The following is a 24,178-nucleotide window of genomic DNA, read 5'->3' on the forward strand; positions in this document are numbered from 1 at the left end:
AAATATTGATCACTGTACTGTTAAAAATCCAATAAAATATATTTAAAAAAATAAATAAATATCCAGAGGGGAGATCCAGAGAAGAGGTGCCATTTCCGGTTGACATTAAGATCTATAATGTCAAGGCAAGATACAATAGCTACGGGTTAGCCATCGAGGAGTCATTTGACATGAAAGAAGTGTAAGCCTTCAACATCAAGCGAGTCCATGATGCTGAAGCACCACTCGATAGTAACCTACACAGAATCTTCTACTTCTTTACAGAAGTCTGCTGAATGGCTGAGGAAGATGGAGTCTTGGATTTTGCCTATGACCTCGAACTCCGAAATACTCAAGCTACATACCTTTCAGGCAAACAACACCAGTACTGGAAATGCAGGACTCTCCGTTTCGGTACCTCAGCTGACGTCTCCACCTTCACTGCCTCCTCCAAATCCTCCTCCCGCTCATGCTGTGACAACCACAGTACATTCCCCTCCTACATCTTCAGCCCCGTTAGGCCAACATGGGCTTAACCTTTTTCAAGATCACTGTTGGCACCCGTCACTGTACCTCATTGTCATCTCGTTCAAGCTCTCAGTACAGATCACGATTACTCTATTGCTCTTGCCACTCCCGAAATTTGAAACATTTGCCCTTCTTCAGGTATTCCTATAGACTCAGACATCTGTCTAGTTCATACTCCAGCTCCTCACGGTCCTCTTCTACATTAGAACTGGAATATATTCTCAAACCCTTACTCACTTTCCACCTGTTCGACTCTCACCGATTAAAATATCAACAGCTTTTAAAAGGTTTTATCAAAGAGGTGAAGACACTAAACCCTCCTTTACCAGCCATGACAATATCCACCTCTGTTATGTTCGAAATGCTTTATGAGCTGGCCTAATTGAAGCCTAAAATAGAAACTCCTAAAGGTTGTAACCCTAAAGGAGAAAACAGGAAAACAAAATCAAAAGAAACCATCTTCCAGGCCTTATAACTAGCATTATTGTCATCATGGGGTTCTAACCCCATAGAGGCCCCAAGAACAGTAACAACAAGTCCAGAGGCATTCTTTTCACCAGCAAAAGTACCCATCCAGAAGGAAAGGAGGTCTCCAACCCGCAGCAGCCATGGACCAGCAACTTCAGAAGAACCAAACAGTGACTCCTTAACTTGTCCCTCTTCATTTCAATGGATGCCGGGAAGCCTTTTAAATGACCTGGCAGAGGGGAAAGCTATCACAAAGGACAAATGGTTTGCAGTGTTGTACAAAATGGCTACTGTCTCAGCTCTAGGTCCCCTTCATCTAAGATCCAGGTCTCCTTCAGTGGCAATACCACCAAAAAAGTCAGACAAACAACATCTGGAAAAACTTCCACAAGAGCTGGACATTCTCCAAAATGGAGTGTGAATGTATTCTCGCTACTCTGCGGTAAAGAAGAAAGTGCACAACAAAGAGTACTAAGCATATGATATGGAGTGCTAAATTCAGGATGCTAGAACTCCATCCTATCTAAAGACAAATAATCAGGGGATTGTCTATGCTCCATAGATCTTTATGATGTGTACTTCATGTTCCCATTACAATGAAACACCCAAAAACCCTTGTAGCGGGCAGAAGTGTTTACCAATACAGTGTCATCCCATTTGGCCTCAAGTCTTCACTGAGAACTTTGTCAAAGTGCATGGCTGTAGCTGCAGCTCATCTCAGGAGGCATAATATCGTTGTTTTTCTATATCTAGGTGAGTAGCTGAACAAGGCGTGTTTATCAAAGTTGTAGACCGAAGGGGAGGGCTTTTTGTCAGAGGTCCAGCATACGTGCGCAATTAAACAGAATAAAGTAATAGAGTATGCAGTTCCTAAAGAGACCAGAAGTGACTGGGGTAGTGTGCAGGTGACTGTCTACCAGGAAGGAGGATGGGTAATTCCTCCTTTCGGATTTAGGTCCCTCACACACCCAGCCGCCCGAATAAAATGACACAGGGCTGAGGAATCCTTCCACCTTTACATCCAACTGTGGTATGGCTCCTAATGAGGTCCTGACCTTCGAGCAGGCTGTACTCAAAGATATAAAAAATCTCACCCCACAGTCCCCATTTCAGAATCTATCCAATGAGGAATGGCAAGCGGTAAAAACACTGACAGAAGAGCCTAACATAATCATCAAACAGGTTGACAAAGGAGGGGGCGACCGTCATAATGTCCACCTCTGACTATTACAATGAATGTCTCCTCCAACTTTCTAACACGAAATATTACACCCTCATCAGCGAAAATCCAACCAAGAGGCTGACTACGATCATTTCCACCATGACATACACTGCAGTGACCGAGGGGTGGATTTCCAAAAATGAATCCAATTTCCTACTCACTAAACACCCTAGGACACTGTATTTTTACATCCTCCCAAAAGTGCACAAGGGGATGAACCCAGTACCAGCAGACCAATAATCTCCAGGATAGGGTCATTGTTAGAACCACTATCAAAGTTTTGCGACCATTTCATGGAACCCCTAGTGCAACAAACACCAGCCTTCCTCCTTGACACCAAACTGTACTACAGCTGATTGAGGAATTTGCTCGACAAAGTGAGATAGACCTATTAGTCACCTTAGATATGGAGTCGCTCTTCACGAACATACCTCAGCGTGCCACTCTAGAGGTCATTGAAGATGCCTTTGGCTCCTCTGAGTGGACCTCCCCTACACCAATACCGTTTGTGATGGAATGTGCTCCCCTTGCTCTCACTGAGAACTTCTTTGAATACGACAAGAGGCTTTACCACCAAACCCAGGGCCCTTATATGGGTAGCACATTCGCTCCCAGTGTGGCCTGCCTGTATGTGGCAGCCTTGGAGTTGAGATCCATCTTCCACCCTTCCAACCCTTTTCCCAGAATCTCATCCTATGGTAGAGATACATCTACGATGTTCTAGTCTTCTGGAGGGGAGACCTGGAGAGCTGTGTGGCATTCTGCCAGTGGATTAATTCTTTAAATCCTTACTTGAAGTTCTCCCACACCATCTCCGGTACTAGCGTCCCCTTCCTAGATCTGAACATCAACTTGGGGTCAGGTACACTATCTACTACACTCTTTAAAAAGTCTACTGACCGTAACAGTCTTTTGCTCTTCAGCAGCCACCGCCCCAGAGCTTTGAAAAACAATCTACCATTCGGACAGTTTCTACATATTAGAAGAAACTGTACCTCCATTGAGGATTATAAGGTAGAAGCCTCTAAACTAGCAACAGACCTACGCCAACGAGAATACCCCAAGCAGACAGTTGCAGTAGCTATGAAAAGAGCTAGAAGTAACAATAGGGAGGCACTACTAGAAAAAACTGAAAAAACATTCACTGAGGCAATCACTTGTGTCACATCATACACCCCGGCATCTAACCAGATCAGAAAGATCATTCACCAACACTGGGGCATTCTAAACACAGGGGCACTGACACTACCTCCTCCCAGATTTGCCTTCAAGAGGACCAAGAATTTGAAGGATCTGCTAATACATACCAGACCAAGACCAAAAAGTACACCGCGTCAACCAGGTCTATGGGGTCTACCTCCCGTAACTGGCCACTACCCTTGTGGAACATGCTCGGTTTGTGCCCAAACCGACCGTACCCAGGAGATAACCTTTGCCAATAACTTCACATGGCAGATGCGCAAGCATACTAACTGCAACACTGCTAATTGCATTTATCTACTCACCTGCCCATGTAACCTCCACTATGTGGGCATGACCACCAGGCCAGTCAGGGTTCGGAAAACGGAAAATAAGAGCAATATTAGATGCCAAAAACAACAACACAGCTCTACACCCATTTCTTGACAAGCCAGCATTCATGTAACTCACTCAAACGGACAATACTCAAGCCCCATGCATCCATAACCCCTGCAGCGCTTTTTCAAATAGAACAACGCTGGGTCTACCGACACACCTCAGACACTGATAGACTCAATGAGGAGATACCGTGGACCCAACTGGTGCCTTGATTGCAATCACATCATCTCAACCCTTCAGCATCTTTAACACTATACCACCCATGGTTGAGTTACACGGACATCACTAGCCTGACTACACCCTTTAACTCCCCTTGGGGATACATTAGTGTATTACACTTCAGGGACTGTGATTTGGACATGGCCTAAGTAATTCTGGGTCCTTGAATATCCTGCCCATTTCGCATGACCGTCTACCATGTCCTCATCAGCATCATCAGTCACCTGTTTATTAAACTGTAGACACCGTTGCCACCACAGATCTAATTAATCCTAGCTTTAAACACACTAGCCCTACTGCCGTGCAGGCTTTATGCTGATACACCATTACGGCTTACTGGTCATCCGTACATTCACGGAACAGGAGTAATAAGGCCCTCAGAATACCCAGCGGGCTCGCACATTGTGACATTTTTATATTTTTACATTTCTGCATCTCACCATAGCAACATTGGTGCTTCTGTTCTTTTTTAAAAACCTTGACCACCTCCTCTCCAGCGATTAGATAGTACAACCACCAAGAGACACCATTTTAAGATGGCGCCCATGTTTACCTCGGTCTCACATCACCAAACATGGCCGCCTCGCCCACCCGTTAGAATGTACGTGGGGTAATGCACTAGTTCATGGGCTACGACACAGACTTTACGTTTGGCGCCGGTTCGGGATACATTAACAACCTGTCAGCGATGGGATCGGTACCTTCCCGGATGTGGCACACAGATGCAGGTTACACACCGAGTAGGCGCGAGCCACTGTAAGTACTCCTACCCGTATGAACGACAGGAGCATACGAGGTAAGATCCACCAACTCTCAAGGAGGCGTTGACGGAGAAAACCATGCGGTCTCATAACCGGGTTTCCTAAGCTCTAGGACTTTGGGGTATATACCTGCCTGTTTAAATGGACGTAGGTGTTGGCTTTTTGCTTGTGGCGGGGGTGTAAAGTGGCGGCCACCGAGGGGGGCACACATGGTCCTTACAGATCCCGTGCACCTCGGCCCGCTCCCAAACGCCGCTCTGCGGGCGCTCGGATCATATCGTTCCACATCTGGTCTGGATGATAACACACCCCTTGGTGCCGTTGGGTAGTCCTGCTCATGCGATCCACAACCGCTGGGTCCACCACGCCTCAGACCACCTACTGGATCACCTTTTAACTTTTGGTGACTTTTTTTAGGACTTTCTATTGGAACAAACGTGTCCACTTGATGCCGCATTACTGAAGGGGCAAATCTTTCACTACATTTAAGTGAGTGGTTACACTGGCTGTACCCGTGCTACTACCACTATTTGCTGCTATCTATGCCTTTGTTTTTACTTCATTTTACCACACATTTAGTTTCATACCTTCGCCCCACTTGTTTGCTGTATTTCTCCACATGTAATTGGTACCACAATGTTATGCTACAAACTCGTTGGTTTCAAATACAGACAAGTGGCTCTATGACAACCCGAGCTGGGTGAGTCAGACCTTTAGTGACAACAGTTTTTTTATGCTTGTGCTTTTTGCCTAGATTGTCTACGACACCCTTGGACAACGAACACCCCGGGTGCGAACTAAGCTGGTAATATTTAGGTTATTACACCACATCACCAGTTATTTAGTGTAGGACAATACACATTATTAGCCTATGGTCCTGAAGAACTGCCGCTTGATCCCGGATGGGACATAAAAGGCAAGAAACATGTTGACCCTATGACTTTCTGAGCAACTGACTATAACATCGCTATAGACAGTCGCCACCACTTCTCTTTTAACTAATGCGGGAGACAGGATTATTGATTATTTTTTTTATTTTTTTTTTAAAACCTTTATTGTGCGATTAGAGGCATACAAATACGGGCCTACAACCAATAAGGCCGGCCACGACACATTATAAACGCACAAGAGTCAACATTAAAGTTCCCCGGCAGTCACCCAGTGGTGTACAGGCAAGCAATCAATCATTAAGAGTCCGAGTGTAACCGCTAGAAGCAGGATTAAATAAGGTTAATTTTATAATATAAGAGGAAGTATAGCAGGATCAATTGCAGCTTTTCAACATCTAAATTCCCATGGCGGACTATATGTAAAGCAGCAATACAAAGGGGCTGTGATAAATGGAAATAATAGCAGCAATTGACAGGAATCAATTTATGGTCGCCCCATTTCAGATCAGTTCTCACCACGGCCCGCCACACACCCGTCACCGCCTGAGTGCGAGCTAGCACGGATCAGAAGAATCAGAGCAGCAACGTATTAGCCATCCACTACACTAACCCCAGTAAAGAAAGAAAGAGGGGAGGGGTAGAGTAGAAAATGTCAGAAAGAGGGAGAGAAAGAGCGCGGCGCCATTGCACTCACCCCACGGCGAGTAAATGTGCAGTCAATATCGTGGAGGCGGGAAAGCAACTCCTTCACTATCCGCTAACACTCCATGGAAGATGCGCGCAGACACAGCGTCCTGATAAAGGGATACAAAACAGCCATTGAACTAAAGAAAAAAGAAATCCAACAACAGAAAGACCCCATCCCTCCCACACCACCCTGCACCCCTGCAGAAGGATACGGCCTACCCCCCCAGCAGCGTGCCTGTCGCCCTAAATAGAACCCGAAATATAGAAGAATCAGAAAGTAAGAAAAAGAACACAACAGACCAAAAGAAGAAGAAAGGGAAAGGGGAAAGAGATCCAGTGGGAGAGGAGATCTGCAATCGAACATTCAGCTCCTACCCCCCGCCAGAACACAGCTGAAAACCACATCAGAGCGAGAAGGACACAACCTCAAAGATCAGGAACAGGAAAAAGAATCGGTCATATTGTCACAGCTGCGGGTAGTCCTCATCCACGTACATTAACCAGTAGTCCGCCGAAGCACTTCTGTCTCACCCCTGTCCTTTCCTTAGCATGGCGTTCGTGCGTGACAAGGTGGTAGGTAGCAAGCAGTTTGGCATGGAGTACACGCAGGATCGAAACAAGGCAGGCCAAGGGTGCAGTCTAGCGGACCCCAGTCTCGGACAGCAAAGCAAGCAGAGGCTGTGGCAGACCAGACTGTCAAGTAGCAACATCAGGAGCAACAAACAGATTGGGTGCAGACCCGCCGTCCAGACCAGCGAGGTAGCCCCTGCAAGGCAGCCGCGGGACCACACTAAAGCAGTTCGAATCAAACATCTGCCGGGCTCCCCAGCCAGACCGGCATGGGCGGGTCCCAACGTGGGTCCCTCGGTCATGTTCGCTACAGTTGAAACGTCCTGGAGATTCGGGGCCACTGACATACAATCTCGTAAGTGCACGGCGGCATCACACTCCGCAGCAGCCGAGGGGGGCAAAGCAGCACACACCACCAGTCGAGCCGCACTCATGGGGGACGGGCCAACAGGCATGGCGGCAGAACAGCTATCTCGCGCAACAGCGTCAAAGGCCATGGCCGCACGCAAAGAACATAGGGCGGCCAAGACATCACCAATTGTGGGCTCACACCCACAAGCCTCAGCCATCGTGTGGTTCGACAAACTAGATTCGCCGCCCCAAGCAGGTCCGGGACCCGGGGCGCCGGCGGCCATCTTGTCAATGCAGCAGGGACTCTCCGCTCCTTAACTTCTGGACCGGGCGTTCGAATAAAGCCCACCGGAGCACCTCGAACCCCAGCAATGGCAATCTTGGTGCAGAAAGATGGGCCACCAAAAGGCAGGAGTCGCTGGCGCCACCGTCTCACGAGCGCCGCCCGCCGAGTCCGGGCGAAGGGCTTCAAGATACAAGGCAACAAAGGGCCGGGACAAGCTTCCCATACGGTCTACCCCCGTCTGAGGCGGGCCGCGCCCCGCCACAGAGCCCTCGGGCCACCAGACCGGGCCCGGTCAGTCGCCACTGGAACAACCGCACAACGGCCTCTTCAGCCGACCCCTCTCCACCACCGGGGGCCGGCGTCAGCACACCACTCCGGCCGAACGTAGCAGGCGAGTCCCCGGCCTGCACGCCGCGGAGGCTCCGGAACAAACAAGGGCACAACTCCAGATCCACGGCACCCAGGAGCCTCCGGGACGGACGGTAAGTGCCAGCAAAGTTTCAACTTCCCATATTTAGTCAATTGTGTCTCCTCGGGGCAGGATGAGGTGCAGGATCTGCGCTTCAGGCAGAAAGGTTGACGGAGCCGAGCTACAGTGCGGCCATCACGGTCGCAGGCTTGGCTCCTCCCCTGGAGACAGGATTATTAAATTTGTTGCCCTGATCTTCCCTCTCCTTGTTTTAACCTTCTACTTTATCACATTTCACCACACTCCTACACTATAGGGCCCCTTACACGCACTCACCCTTACGGCAAGATCTCCGCCAAAGAGCCCCCACTGAGGGTGCCCGTCGGGTATTGCAGCGCTGACCCGACGAGGAGCATGCCCAGTGATGAAACATGACACCCAGCTGGCTGGGTGTGTGAGGGCCCTAAATCCGAAAGGAGGAATTCCCCATCCTCCTTCCTGGTAGACAGTAACCTGCACACTCTACCTCAGTCACTTCTGGTCTCTTTAGGAACTGCATACTCTATTACTTTATTTAGCTGATCAAGGCCACATCACAACAGGCTCATCACCATTTCCATGACACATTCACTACTCGCAATCAACCCTGGTACAATCTTCACACTCTCTTAGCTGTTCTGGATGCCCTAAAAGCAAAAGTGTACCATTTGAAGGCAAAACGATTATCTATCTGAGTGTTGCAATGATAAGAAAACAATTCACCTGACCACAAAGCAAATAATTTCATTACTTATGTGGTTAATTAGATCATTAAATTTCCTCATACAGTATGCCCATCTCCACATGAGGCCCGTACAACATTGTCTGTAAGAACAGTAGTGCTAGTTCTCAGACAAATGGGAAGACAACCCCATACTATCTCCCCATGCTGCCCATTTCCCTCCAGTGGTAGTGCCATCCAGAGAATCTTCTTTGTGTTCTGAACTTCCAGCAGGACGTCCTGTCTAAAATGACTGTGACAGATAACTCGCTGACTGGTTGTAGTGCTCATACGTATCACCTGCATATTTATCGCTTGCACCTTGGTCTTCGAAAGAAATATCATACCAAGTATGCTGAAACTGAGGGCGGGTCAACTAGTTCTGAAAGCCTTCTTTACTGCTTTTAAGATGGACTCCCAGTTCGTTATGATGGACAACACTACCATTATGGTAGTTCACCTTTCAGGCACGCAGAATTCTCAAGCAGATTCTTTGATCCTACTACCTATGAAGAAATAGTGCTGTGTACCATATCTTCTTTATCTAACCCTGTCAGGCTTACAGTTGTCTTCAATTAAAGTATATTTGTCATCTATTTCTGGCTGTAGAAAATGCACTTTGCAAACCTCTTTTTTTCAAGATCTCAATGGTTAAAGACTTCCTTGAGTGCATTAAGAAATTCTTTCACCCGATAAGGAAACCCTATCCTACTTGGGAGTTGAATATTGGCCTCTCAAAGCACAGTACAGGGGTTCTCAGTTCAAAAGGCATCTCCTTTGCATCTTTCATGGAAAACTGCTTTCCTTATAGTGATAACATCTGCCTGCAGTGTTACTGAAATTCAGTCATTGTGCTCTACATGGTGTTCCATAAGAACAAAATGGTCATGAAAACTCATCACAAGTATTCCCCAAGGGTGTTTTGGATTTCTATGTAAATCAAGCTATTACCTTGCTTTTCCCAGCTGACAAATCTCTCCATACATAAGATGTCTGGTGAGCACTTACATTTTAAGTAGAGAAAATAAAATCCATGAGTTAATCTAAACCATTGTTTGTGAACTATGATCCGTTAGGCATGGGATTTGCCCTTCTCAGTAGTCACTCTCCAGAAGGATGGTGTCTTGCATCATATTGTGCCATTAAAAAGCAAAACAGGATCTGCCAAATCAAAGACTCCCTCCTCTAGAGGTAAAGAGGCTTCTGTTGCATTTTTGAGGAATATTCCTATTATGGAGCTTTGTAAATCAGCCTCCCGGATATCTTCTGCATACCTTTACGAGACACTACTTTCTTGAATCAGACTCTACAGCAGATCCCCAACTAAGACCGTCTTCATTGTAGTTTATTCATTTTCTCTTTAACAGCTTTCAATAGGGATGGGCTTGCTATTGTGTTCGTTGCTTATGATCAGTTTGAGATCTCCTGAAAGTCATAAGTAACCCACCCTTCTTCCCATTGGTATTAAGTCAGTGTTTTTTGGTATTGAAAAAAAAAAAGAAGTGAGCAGTTGCCATTGAGATAGCATGATAGGATACTGGAGGACTTGGAGCCTTTAAACCCTCAGTCTTAAATTGCTGGAGCCTGTTTGGGTACATTGTCCTTTTCTTCTTTGCTTAATTTTTTTTAAATAGTTTGTGAGAGTGGTTTTTCATTTGCCACCCAGTGCTCTGGTGACAGCAATTTTTTTTATGAATTACTATTTTTTTTAAGTAAATGAATTGAATTGCCCAACATAGCTTGTTTTTGTAGGCTGCTAACTTATGTCTTTTTAAATTTGAGTTTTCTCAAGAAAGGTTAATGCAAAATATATTGTCTTTGAAAAAGTGCCCATGAACCCCGCACATGGGTCTATTGCTTACTTATGATTTAAATTGAGATTCTCTGGAAGAAGAACTAGGATTACAGGTAAGCAATCCTTCCTTACAAAAGGACACGTTCCTGTTATTTAGGTAATGCAAAGGTATGTTACTGAGAGGTTAAAGCGGTCAAGCAGTAATTACTCCCTTTATTGCAGACAAAATGGACTTGTATATTTGAAGAGCACAATTGGAACATTACTTATCCTGCACTTGTTGAGCAACATTTACTGACCAAAATGATAGTGGGTTTCAATGTGCTCTTCAAATTATCCTGAGAGTATCTAAACTTGGTAATGGTAGTAACTGGAGCCAATCTTCAGTCAAATGAAGTCTTGTGAATTTTCTCTTGGCATTAATGGAAATGTGTTAATGATTAGAAAAGGAGTCAAAATTAAAGCAAAGGCCAACGGAGAAGTGTTTTTTTTACACAAAACCTACATTTCTGTTAAGAGAGTCTGTTCAATTGTGTTTCCAGACTGAAGTGGAGTCCGCTTTGGAGGAAAACATCCAGGGGAATGGAGTCATTGATGACTTGAAGGATATATCCTTAAAACCCGGAGAAGAAAAGACGCCAAGCGAAATCAAAGGAGGTAATCCTCTCCTTGTGTGCCATTCTAAACTCTTTGCAAACCTTTCCTGTCATATTTTCTTTGAAATTTCGATACAAAAAAATTAATGTGTGTTTTTATTCATGTTCTTGTGATTTTACTTTATGACCAATCAACGCATTTCGTGTGGAGCAGTTTCAGAATGCAAGCATTTAATCTCCTCCAGTGAAACAAAACACTAGCAGACCGTGAAAAAGCAATTGACTCCTCACTTGGGAACAGTAGCACAGTGTCTGTTTTCATCTTATTTGATCTTTTAGAAGTGTTCACTATAGTGGAACATTTGATCTTGCTTCAGCCTTTGATCTTAGTGGTGGATTTACATTAGGTTCTTATGATACTTTCACTTTAAAAAAAAATCTAATATAGTTCACATCTCTAATTGTAAAGTGTTAGAAATTGGGTTCTGGTTGGCAGAGGTATGAACCCTGTCCAAGCAGGAACAACAATCCTCGTCACAGTAAGTCATAACAAACTAAAATTCCTGTGCTCACCCTCTGATAGATTGACACAGAGCAGTTCGGCTTAACCATAGAGGCGATGTGTAAAGTATTTGTGCAACACCTCAAACAGTAACACAGTGAAAACACACAAAAAGTCTCCATGCCAGGGTACACAAATAGAGAATAATTTTACAAATAAAACAAGACCAAAATGACAAAAATCCAATCAGTAGAAGTTGTGATATGAATGTTTAAAGATTAAATGCAAAAGTAGCACTTAGAAGCAATATTGGGACATCTGGTCGCGCCGGACCAGGACAAAGACAAAGATTCAGGCTGACCGGGATGTAGCGTGGACCAGATACAGGGACCCATGTCTGCCTGCTGAACAAAAGTACCTTGATTCTTGGTTTGCGTCGATAAAGATGCGGAGTGCGGCCAAGAGATGCTTCAGTGATCCCTATACAGTTGGGGTGACCTGTCGGATTTCTCCACGCAACGGCGGCGATACGATGGCTCCATAAGAAATGCGCCGTTTCCGTGGTGCTGCGATTCCGAAGGTGATGCACCAGGCTTCTCTATGCTGTAGAGGCGATGCAATGATCTTCCCCACACAATGGTGGCGATCTGTTGGTTCCAAAGCTGTGGTTCCAGAGGAAGTGCGATGGTTGTGAAAGCGATGCGCTGTTAGAAATGGGATTTCTGGTTGGCTAAGGCTTGTGCCAAAGCCAGGCAGAAACCACCACTCTAGTCAGGGCAAGGGAGTTACACGCCAAGATAACTCCTGCTCACCCCCTTGGTAGCGTGACACGAGCAGTAAGGCTTATCCTGGAGGCAATGTGTAAAGCGTTTGCGCAACACACACACACACACAACCGCAACACACTAGGCACACCACAAAAAGGAACTCCATGCAAGGTTATATATAAAAATAGCCTTTGTATTACCATAAACACATTAGATCATAATCACACAGATACACTCTGCCAACTGGCACTGGGCAATATTTACAGGGGATTATATACACATGACAGGCCATGTGGGCCACTGTCAGAATCAGCATTTAGTAGAAATAGCACTTAGTAGAAATAGCACTTCTAGAACATAGCACTTAGTAGAAATAGAACTTAGAATAACTGTAGCACCAAATAACACCTGTAGGACACAACCAGTAACCACTGGTAAACGTAGGTACACACTACGCAATACTAATCACCATAGGCATAGATCACGCAGGGAAACAAACTCACTAGCATAAATTATACTAGGCAAAACAACCTCCTAAGCATAAACACATTTAGAGGTATAAAACCAGCATAAAGGCATTGCACATTACGCATAAATCACATTAGGCATCAGGTCATCACCAACATGAACACAAATGCCATCACCGTGCGTAGAATTACATTAGATACTGACCCCCAGACCACTTGGCCTCTCAGGGGCTCAAACGCCCTTTGTCCAGCAGAGTCAGGGCTACCAGCTGCCAACGCAGCAATGCGCAGGGGCACCACCTAAACGTTGCAGCAGCCCACTAAGTGCTGGGCAGCTAGGGAAACTGAGCCTGGCACCAGCTTGCCTCCTGGCTCTCCTCTGGGGCTCTAAATACAAAATGGGGCCAAAAAACGTTGGAGCCACGTGGGCTCTTAACCAAAGATGCCCCCACACGTTGGAGCAACGCACAGGCTCCAGACGCAAACACCTGTGCCCTAGGTGGAGCCACCCGAGAGCTCTAACTCGCCAAGAAATGCCCCCTGACGTCGGAGGGGCCCGCTCACTGGTGGGACCACTCGGTACTTGCCTCGTTGGAGCGGCCCGCTATCAAGTGGGGCCGCTCAAGAAACAAGCAGGAACAACCCCAGGACCCCTCCTTACCGGGCTGCTCTCTGCTCTCGGGGGACTCTGCAGTCTCACTGGTGCAGCGGGCGGGGCTCTCCCTCACCGGGGCCTCGCTGGCGGCTGCACCTCTCCGTCGCCCAGGATTCCTTTTACTCTACCCGGCGGCGGCGGGGAGCACTTTCGGTCCCCTTTCCACAGGGGGGACCGGCGATGCGCGGCACGGCTTTCCCAGGTAGGGGGAAGCGGAAGCAAAGCTCACCACGCCCCGCCTCTGTCCCAGGGACGGCGCCTGTCTTCCGGTTCGCGTTGGCAGCGGCCCGGCAACGCTGGTGCAACCTAGGGGCTGCGGCGGTGACGATCTCCACGGCAAAACGAGGGGTAGGCACCAGTCTGGATTCCCCCGGGGAAGGTTGCCGTCCCGCGCTGCAGAGCCCTCGAGCTCCACTTAAGCGAGGCAAATTACAGGCACAATTAGAGCGCTTCTCCTGGAAATTAAAGCGCTTTGCTGTAGGGAGAATACAGCACTCCCAGGGCGCTACAACAGAAAGGTCCTGTGGGCAAAGTTCAGGGAAGTCCTTCAGAAGGTAGTGGGCAAAGGCTGGGCCCAGCTCACAGGGTCCTCCAACAGGGAGGCAGCACCCAGTGGCGGTTCCTCCTGGCGCCCAGCAGCAGCAGGCCCCCCTCAAGTCCGGATCAGACGGAGAACATTTTGCATGAGGTCACAGCCCCTTCTTATACCCATATTTCCTTTGTCTCAGGCTGCAGGGCAGGGGGAGAACCAGTCGCAGCTGGTTCTGGAACACTTTGTTGTGCTCAGCCCCTCCCCCCATTCACAGGACAGGCTAGGGACATCAGACGCACCACAGGGGGCGGAGCCAGCATTGTGGAGGGAAGGCCTAGCCCTATTCAGGTCCCAGGTGCACTCCTCCCTCCCATCAACATGCAGATCTCTCCATTCACCACCGGGGCAGACCCATCCTGACTCCTGGAACCAGGCACACCAGCCAGCTCCAGCCAATCACAAGCCAGACAGTCAATTCACATTTACTACACAGACATGCCAACTTCTAGAAGTGGCACTTCCACACCAGACACATTAAATCCACGCACATCATCGCGCAGCATTTAATCTGACGAGTTCGCACATACCAAACTCGCCCCTGCACTCCCCACACATCAGGAACTACCATGGACACACATATTCCCCATGCATTCTTATGGGAGGGCAGGCCAATCTCACCACGCGCACGCACTTTACACTGGGACACAGTGTTAAAGTGCGCAGAAGCTAAAAACAGCCAACACCAAGTCACAATTAAAAGCAAAAAGTTTAGGGGTGAACATGCCAAAAAGGCCAAGTCTAACATGCGCCAATCCTGTTCCCTCAATAGTGGTGATGCGTTGATTCTGCTCGCAGCAAAGGATGCGTCTGTTCTGTTCTGTTCTGAACAGACACCTAGGCCCACCTCCAATGGTCCAGGACTGGGGCTGCACCACTTGGCTCACAAGCAGGAGAGTCCAAGTGTTGAACCAGGTGAGTTGTAAGTCTTTTTTGTCCCGAGACTTAAAACAGTAGGCAAGCCACCAAGCCCTTAAAGTCACTCTAGGTTCAAGTGATGCTGGTCCAGTCCTTCTCACCCAGGCAAGAGCGAGTAGCAGGGCAACCCAGCAAGACAGATGTTCAGCAAACCGCAGTCCAGCAGATTTTCAAACCTTGAGCAGCACAGCAGTTTTTCTTCTGGCAGAGCGGTCACAGATTCAGAAGTTTACTGAAGTTATGGGGTCAGAGGTCCAATACTTATACCCAGTTGTGCCTATGAAGTGGGTGAGACTCCAACGAAAGCTTTGAAGTGCACAGATGTCCTCCCTTCATGCCATGGCTACAGATTCATTACAAGAGTAGGGTATGCATCACTTTGTGTGTGGACAGGACACAACCTATTCTGGTGTAAGTGTGAGGCAGTGCCCAGCTCCTCCCTCCCATCTCTCAGGAAGATCCATGAAGACATACCTCAGCCCCTTTGTGTGTGTGGCTGTCTAGAGGGAATCCATAAAGCCCACCTGCCTCCCAACCCAGACTGAACAGAGACAGGTAGCAGGCACCAAATGACTAAAGTAAGTAAATACCAACTTTCTAAAAGTGAGGCAAACACAAGGAGATGATGGATGGAGCACTGCAACTTTTGAGACACTCACCCCCAGTCACAGATCTGGGTTGAATCCTTCATCGTTCTTTAGCTCACTTTGCCACCACAGTTCAGACCCAGCTATATGCAAATCTGCCTTGACCCTGTGCCTCATAGGAACAGTCCAGCCCGAACTGCCATGCCAGGTCTTCCCTAGACCAGAAACAAGCATCCTGAGCCCGGTTTCGGGGTAACACCCCTCATCAGCCAGGCTAGCTTGAATCCAGTGGCAAACTGTGTTGTATTGTATCTATTGACTATGACTTAGGCTAGTAAAACCAAGAGCAAGGGACAATTATGGGAGCTTCATCATCATGTTCAAAACATACCCTTGTTGGTCCTCTTAAGGTCTGTCTTTCTTTTTGCCAGTGCTTGAAAACAAACACTCAAATCCTTATGTAACAAAACAGATATGAAGGAATTCAGTGCTGCAGCAGGGGGTGAATAATGTTGTTTTGTTATGAAGGTCATCTCCTAAAACTTGAACCACATCCTTGTGAAACAAGCTTTTTAGGTGGACTGTGGAGTTCAGTCAGGATTCCACTGATTATATTGGTGCAATCTGATTGTCCTATATTGAAATGGGTAAACAGCAGAGCAGATAATTAACATATTGTTTGAAGAAATATTGACTAAGTAATCCATATGGTTTTTGTTCCTTGTTTTTCTTTTGACTGCAGCTCTGACACAAACAATGGAAATGAGGGAAAACTTTCAGCGTCAGCTTCAAGAACTCATGTCGGCAACATCAATGGTGAAACCACAAGGACCAAGGGGATCCCTTTCAAGGGCTGGTTTTGAAAATTCTCCTTCAACTCCTGATAGCGCGCGGGCAACTCGTAATGGTCGGAGCAGAGTTTTGGAAGCTTTAAGGTAGCATATTTTAAAACGATCAATACATTCCTGATGTCAACACAAATGTGGATGCATATTTAAATGTTCTAGCTGAGAACTAAACAGTATGGCAAGAACAAAAAGCAGAAGCCACAGCTGAGTACCATCAGCGCCCGTCAGCGCCAGCTCAGTGCCCAGTGCCAGGACCCCTGGTCATGTAAAACTAAATATACACGCAAGGAGGGTTTACAATCGCGATCAACTTATGAGTCTTAAGGGAGCAAATCAAGTTGACTGCCGACGCATTATCCCAGGTAACGATAAGCCTGTCATTCCAAAGGTCTGTGGAGTCTGCCGTCTGAGCTTACCAGACATTTTGTGGACACCTATTAAGGCCCTAACCGTTCCCCATAACGTCAAACAATATGCAGAAGATGACACTATTAACTGCATTCTATTTAATGCCAGATCGCTGGTTAAACACAGCATTGACTGTGCTGACCTCATTTTAGAGAGAAGAGCAAAAACTGTATTCATCACAGAGACCTGGACGGACGCCGCTTCAGGTCCGGACCTGGTCAAAGCTACACCTACAGGTTACTGTTGTCGTGTCCAAGATAGATCAGGTCAAAGAGGGGGCGGGATTGCCATTATTTATCACTCCTCGCTCCAAGGCACATTTCAGATAGTGACCTCACAGTCGTCTGAAGCATTGGGGTTTAAGTTTTCCATCTCCAACCACTGCACCTTCCAAGGCTGCCTCCTATATAGGCCACCAGGCTCTAAAAATAAATTCCTAAATGAGGTAGGCACCTATCTGGAAGCAGCTCTCTGCGTGAAGTTTTTCACCATGCTAGGTGATTTCAATTTTCATCTAGAGGAAGACTCAGACCCTGATACTGCATCCCTAGCCGACGCAATGCTCGCAGCTGGATTGATTCAGGTAGTTAGTGGAGCCACACACGTCAAGGGACACACCCTGGACGGTATTTTTACAAATAATCCAGATCTCCATTTCAGCCAGGTAGATCCTTTAGCCTGGTCGGATCATTCAGTAGTCCTTTTCAAAATCCAACCGCTCGAGCCCAACAGAACCAAAAAGAACAGAAATCCGGCCAAGCTCTGTAGGCTCTGGAAGGATTTGGATGGCGAAGCATTGGAGGACTACCTGTCAACCTCCACTTTCATGCCACCTACAGATATAAATGAAGCAGCTGAAAGCTATACAAATTGGTTAGAGGAAGCATGTACCTCCCTAGTTCAGTCCAAACTCTGCCGCCCAACGCGTATAACACCTTCTGCCCCTTGGTTTACCGAGGAACTACGCGATTATAAGGTGTCATGTAAAAAATTAGAGCGCCATTGGCGCACAAAATACTCAAAGGCAGACAAAATGACACTAAATGCCAGACTTAAGATATATAAAGGAATGATTAAAAAGGCAAAAAGCGCTTATTTTTGCGCAAAAATTGAGATCGCGAAGAATTCCTCTCAAGAACTTTTTAAAACCGTGACTAATCTAAGTACTTTGAAATCAGTCACTATTCCCCCTAGTCTGGAGCTATGCGAGACTCTTGCAAAATTCTTCTTGGGAAAGGTAGAGCAAATATTTACCACCCTGGAGGATCAAGTGAGGCTCACTCTCAGTGAGAGAACCCACAAGCCCATGCAAAAGAACTCACAGTCCCTGGAACTCGTGGAGTTCAGCCCAGTAAAAGTAGAAGAAACTACAAAGTTATTACTAAAAACCAAATCAGGCTCACCCCACGATCCCTGCCCAGCTGCTGTGGCCCAACTTGCAGCCACTCCCATCTCAGCTATGCTTACTGAAGTTTTTAACATGATGTTTAAAGGAGGAGAATATCCACTGTGCTGGAAGCAGGTCTCCATCGCACCTTTGCTTAAAAAAGCTACCCTAGACATCTCAGATCCCAATAGTTACCGGCCCATAGCTAGACTCCCATTGCCGGCCAAGCTTATTGAGAGGGCCATGAATGCTCAGCTATGCGACTTCCTCAGATCCTCTCGGGGGCTTGACATGGCGCAACATGGATTTAGGGAGGGCCACAGCACCGAGACTGCCCTCATTAAGTCCACGGAAGAAATTAGGAAGGTGATGGATGCGGGCGGGCGGGCGGTCCTGGTACTTCTCGACCTGTCCGCGGCCTTCGATACGGTCCACCACAGTATTCTGGTGGACCGCCTTGAGAGCTGCGGAGTACGGGGAGCTGCGCTGAGCTTGCTGAAATCTTTCCTCTCGGACAGAGTTCAGGTGGTTGCCCTGGGAGATTTTGAATCTACACCGTTCACACTCCCAGGAGGGGTGCCTCAGGGCTCCTCCCTGAGCCCCACCCTTTTTAATATCTACATCTCCTCCCTCGCCCCGGTGATTCGGTCTTTTGGCTTTGAACTTACATCTTATGCAGATGATACACAAATTGTGGTATCTCTGCTCCCGGGCCGAGAGGAGGGAACAGCAGCAAGATTTCAGGACTGTATGACCGCAGTAAGCTCATGGATGGCTAGGAATTGTCTTAAATTGAACTCCTCGAAGACAGAGGTTCTTCTCTTTGGCAATGAAACCAACCTATGGACCCCCAACTGGTGGCCTCAAGAAATGGGTGATCCTCCCATACCTGCCACAACAGTAAAAAATCTAGGGATACTCATTGACAATCAACTTACTTTTAAGGCACAAGTCAATGCCCTCTCATCCTCGGTCCACTGGATAATAAAAACAATAAGGAAAATTCTCCCCTTCCTCTCCAGTAGCAGCAGGAAAACTGTCGTGACAGCATTAGTGCTGTCACGCCTCGATTACTGCAATAGTCTTTATTTACAAGCACAGCAAGGGATCTTGAACAAGCTACAGACGCTGCAAAATGCTGCTGTTCGCTTAATTACGGGTCTACCCAAGTTTGCCTCCGTCTCTGGGGAACTGAGCAAATTGCACTGGCTCCCAGTACGGAAACGTATGATGTTCAAAGCACTGTGCATAGTGTTCAAGGCAGTGAATGGACTAGGTCCGTCTTTCCTTCAACAACATTTTCAGCTGTACAAGCCAGGTCGACATTTAAGATCATCCAATAAATGGCTTGTCAAGACTGACCGTATTAGGAAAGTTCGATGGGGAGGTCGCAGTTTTATCTCCGGAGCAGCTGGCATCTGGAATAAAATGCCCCTCCCCCTAAAACAAAGCACTGACCTAATGACATTTAGGAAGAACATTAAAACATGGCTTTTCAATTTATAGGACTTTCATCGCATGGAGAAAGCATATCATTTCAGCGCCAGGACACCTGCCCGGTAACAGTGCGCTTAATAAATGGTAAAAATAAATAAATAAAAAATAAATACCATCAGTGCCCAGACGAAATGCAGTGCTTTCTGTTGAAGTTGATTTCAAACTGTGATCTCCACCTTTGAGAGAACTTGGTTGAGCACATTGTTTTCTTGGTTTGTCGTTCACTGTTTAGTTTTCGCTTAGCCCACGATGTAAACAGTGTGGAAGCCTATAATCCAGCGATTAGTTATTCTACTATCAAATCCTTGTTCAGATTATAAGCAAAACAATCCATAAAAAGCGCACATTCATGTGTTACAAATACCCATAATATCAAAATAAATGCAACCGTGGCTGTCATGTGGCATGCAGATGCTTTTCCATATAAATGTGATCTAAATATAGTATTACCAACTGGCTGTTCTTATCCTAAATCTCAAAACTGTCCCCACCAGTCAACCCTACATCTGGACCCCTATGCCAAATTACCACTGACTCCAAGGCATTATTACACCTCAACTCATACCTTGCTACACCATTTACTGTCTTGTTAGCATTAATAACATTGGTTTGGGTAGCAAGTTTTAGTTTCAATAATAGTTATATAAGTATTGGATATTTAGTCAAATGGGGGACATCATCCTGAACCAATGGCTTTCTTCCGACTAGATAATTAATAAATAGATGAAAAAGCTTTCAAACTGGTAAGTCATCCTGACGTACCCCTTGATTTAGAGCTGTCCGTTACCTCTCTATTTTGACTACATTATTACTAGTATACAATGATTCAATAGCTTTCACAGGTAAGTATGTATCCCTGACTTCATTAAGATTAACGATAGCCTTTTACTGTTTATGCTGTTGAACAGTCTTTAAATCTGTGAACACTACAATTAAAGCACATTTTCTTACTTAATCTGTTCATCAAGGCATGTTAATAAGTTTGCATAAATCTTTTCTCATGAGTAAATTAAAGAGATGAGGGATGATTATTTGGCGGCATCTCCCTAGCACTCATTTTGTACAGCAGCACTATTTCTGACCCCCTCTCCATGACTCTGTGTGTATTAAATAGCAAGATTGCATTGGCTAGCACTGGTATGTAGAATGTGCATATCAGTGATTCATTTTTAAGTAATTTTCTCTCCTTCATTCTGCTGAGAGCATTGTTACTACACTGAGCTTTGAAGGCCACATGTAAAAAACATTTTTTTTCCATTTATTACATTTCATCCGTCTCTAATACATCACTCTGCGAGCAACAGGATATTATTGAGGGTAACGCTAGAGAGCCAAAGTGTTCCAACCATTGTTTTCCCTGTCTTGCTACTATACTAGACCTTCCCCGGATAGGCCTTTGGCAACATTATTCTTGATCTTTTTCCAGTTGTTATTCATACCTACCACTGTGCTTGCTTCCCAGTTTGCTTCTATTACCTTTGTCAGTCTTTCTTTCTTGACGCCAACTTTCTATACTCTCTCCTTCTTGGTAACATTTAATTATAATCATTTCAATGTGGCGTAATTATCCCCAACAACTTCTGTTTTGCTTTCCTGCACTCTTAACCGCATGGTTTTGATTTTGGTTTCCATTAGTTTGGTCAGTTTTAATTGATTAGCTCCCGATATATAAATGCAGTTTTATCAATTCATTCAAAAAATTTTATTTAATGCCCCATAGTGCTATGAAGTAATATGGGTACGAAATACACATGTTCAGAGTGCACTCTAGTGGTTTTTTAGATTGGATCCACGACAGAACCTACTTTTGTTAGCCATTATATGCTCTCTATTGGAGGAGTTAAAGGAAAACCTGTTTGTTCATTATCATTTTCTGTTCTTAAGTTGATCCAGAAGTCTGCCATAGATCTCTAGCTAGCCATAAGAACAAACTGGCTTGTGTCGATCCTACGAACATTGATATGCCTGGCACAGCTGATATTGTACAGCCATTTCAGGCCCCCAATTTGAATGAAGTCGTTGAACTCGTCCACGTTTTTATTGCTGCTGTTTCATCTAAAGCATACAAAAAGTGATTCCTAGAATGCTTTAATAAATCTCAGACACTGTCAATTGCTCACATCCTAGTCCATCGTTATTTTGCACACCATGCCACCTCAGTGTAGATCATGCCCTATACAAATCAGTCTTGACCCTGCTCCAATGAGAATAGTCCATCCTGAACAGCCACACCAGGCACCTGGAGCACACGCTCCTCGAGATGAGGTTTGTCTTTATTAACAGCTAGAATATGAAATCTTAAATGTTCTAATAAGAGAAGCTTAATTATTTATTGAAACTGGCCCATAAGTACCCATTATACAAGCCACACATAGTCTCCCTTTGCCTTTATCTCCAAGTACTGCATATTAAAGTGTTCAGTAAAAGGACATGAAAAAAAGCTATTAGCTTCTGACTAGTACCCTTTCCTGCTTCATGTCATGACCAGATGGTGCACCACTTGCTCAAATTCAGTTCAAGTGGCTTTTGAGGAGATGAGAGTATTCCTCAACTGGTCGCAATATCAAGACCCAGTACTAGACATATGTTGACAAATATCCAGACCAGTGATCAAAAATATCATTAACTGCCAGTTCTGTCCAGGATACTGCCTAGTAGCAAAAGGGATACACAGTGTTGGAGTCATCCCATCAACCTTATTTTCTCCAGTCTGGTTTGTTCCATGTTGGAGTCATCCCATCAACTTTATTTTCTCCAGACTGGCCTGTTCCAGATTAGTCACTTCTAAGCCCAAATTCAGCATGTAGACCAGTTACTTGAAGTTCCTGGTGCATAAACCAATACTAAAATGCAGACTTAAGTAACATGATGTTACAATAACTTGACGAAATTAATAAAATCACATGTAACGTTTCACAAATCCTTGTCAAAGGTTTAACAACCTAACACACAGTCTTGCCACTGCCTCATCATGGATGGATTCTGACTATTCTGTTCGTGGGTCGTACTTTGCCGGGTCAAGGGGAGCGCATACTGTGTGTGTTACAAGCTGCAGTGGCCCCAGGTGGCTTTTTCATGCTGGTGATGTGGCTGGGTTGGGATGAGATGTAGGTTTCATGGTGGACTCTACAAGTCTGTGTTTCCTCTTGCCATCGCAAACTCTCCAAACATTTTCCAACATTGTGGGAGCCCACATCAGTTTTTCCTGGTGTCACAGTGTTGGTTGATGGGGCATTGGGCTATGCAGGATCCTCGGGTCTCTGTAGATCCTCTGCAAATCTGTAGCTCCTCCTTCCACCCCAACCTCCCCAAATGTTCTGCAGCGTTGGAACCCCAGATGGCTTCTAGTGCTGCGGTGGTGGTTGCGAGATCTTATCCCTTCTGTGGATGATCCTTTTGGGAGTCACCCAGCAAGTCATTGGGTCCTGCTACTCAATGCTCCACTTGCTGAGACCTAGGCAGCTTTTGTTGTTGCTGCGACAGTACTGAGAAGGGCTATTGGTGTGGCAGTGGTCTCTGGTCTTTGGATTACCCCACAAGTCTGTTGTTCTTCCAGATTCCAGTGAACTCTCCAAAACATTGTCTGCTGGAGACCTGGATGACTTTTGTTGCTACTGTGGTGGTCGTGAGTATGACTATGGGCATCATGAGGGACACCATGTTTCGTGTTCCATTAGCAAGTCTGTTGCTCCTATTGCCATCTTGATCTTTATAATTCTACTATATTGTCACGGGTGATCTGGGCAAAATATAATGGGGACATGGCTATTTGAGACATTTAAAATATAAGTATCTTCCTCTTCAATCTGACTTTTAACAAGCATTGCAAAGGTGCACTATTTTAAATACATTTATTTTGCATATTGCACGTTTGGAAAAAGATAATCAAGAATACAAAAATACAAATGTAAAGGAGGAGTGTCTCAGAGGAACAGACACTCCAGCCCTGCAACTGAATTACCTAAGTCTACTTCTTTTCAGGTGGCTGTGCACATATTATGAAGTAAAATGATGTTGCTACAGTGCAAGACAACCAGTGGATGAATTGTATCGATCGATCGATTACTCCATGCTTTATGGTGTGATCGGCCAAAGCAGGATGTGATAACAGTTGAAAAGCAAGAGGATGATGACGGCTGACCAAAAGTTGTCTTCCTAATTTGTTTTCTCTTTGATACATCTTCCTGCATATTCCTCAATTTGAAAATATTCTCCAGGCATCAGACTGTTGCAAAAAAGATTTCCCTAGCAGGAGCTCTCCCATGCCTCCAGTTGGTGCCCTGCATCTCCAGTTGCACCTCTGTCGGTCTAGCATGACTCCACTGGCATATAAGGTGCCATCCAGCTTGCTGATGTCAGTTCCTGTTTTTCTGCATGTCATCAATACTGTCAGAAACTCCCTCTCTGAGCTTCACTGACAAAACTGATAGTGATTAGGTTAAATGTCTCCTCTG

The 24,178-nt window shown here is 45.8% G+C and overlaps 1 protein-coding gene across 3 annotated transcripts in view; it reads left to right on the top strand.

Moving 5' to 3' along the window:
- The window catches only part of TOPBP1 (DNA topoisomerase II binding protein 1), a 289,247-nt gene that overhangs the window by 189,708 nt on the left and 75,361 nt on the right, over positions 1–24,178 (top strand). For all 3 annotated transcript variants that reach the window (XM_086942059.1, XM_086942060.1, XM_086942061.1), the window contains 2 exons: positions 11,046–11,160; positions 16,327–16,519. In XM_086942059.1, coding sequence (XP_086798185.1) covers positions 11,046–11,160; positions 16,327–16,519 — 308 coding nt within the window. The remainder of the gene's footprint in view (positions 1–11,045; positions 11,161–16,326; positions 16,520–24,178) is intronic.

This window comes from Lissotriton vulgaris, chromosome 10, assembly GCF_964263255.1.
Source record: "Lissotriton vulgaris chromosome 10, aLisVul1.2, whole genome shotgun sequence".
Taxonomy (NCBI): Eukaryota; Metazoa; Chordata; class Amphibia; order Caudata; family Salamandridae; genus Lissotriton; species Lissotriton vulgaris.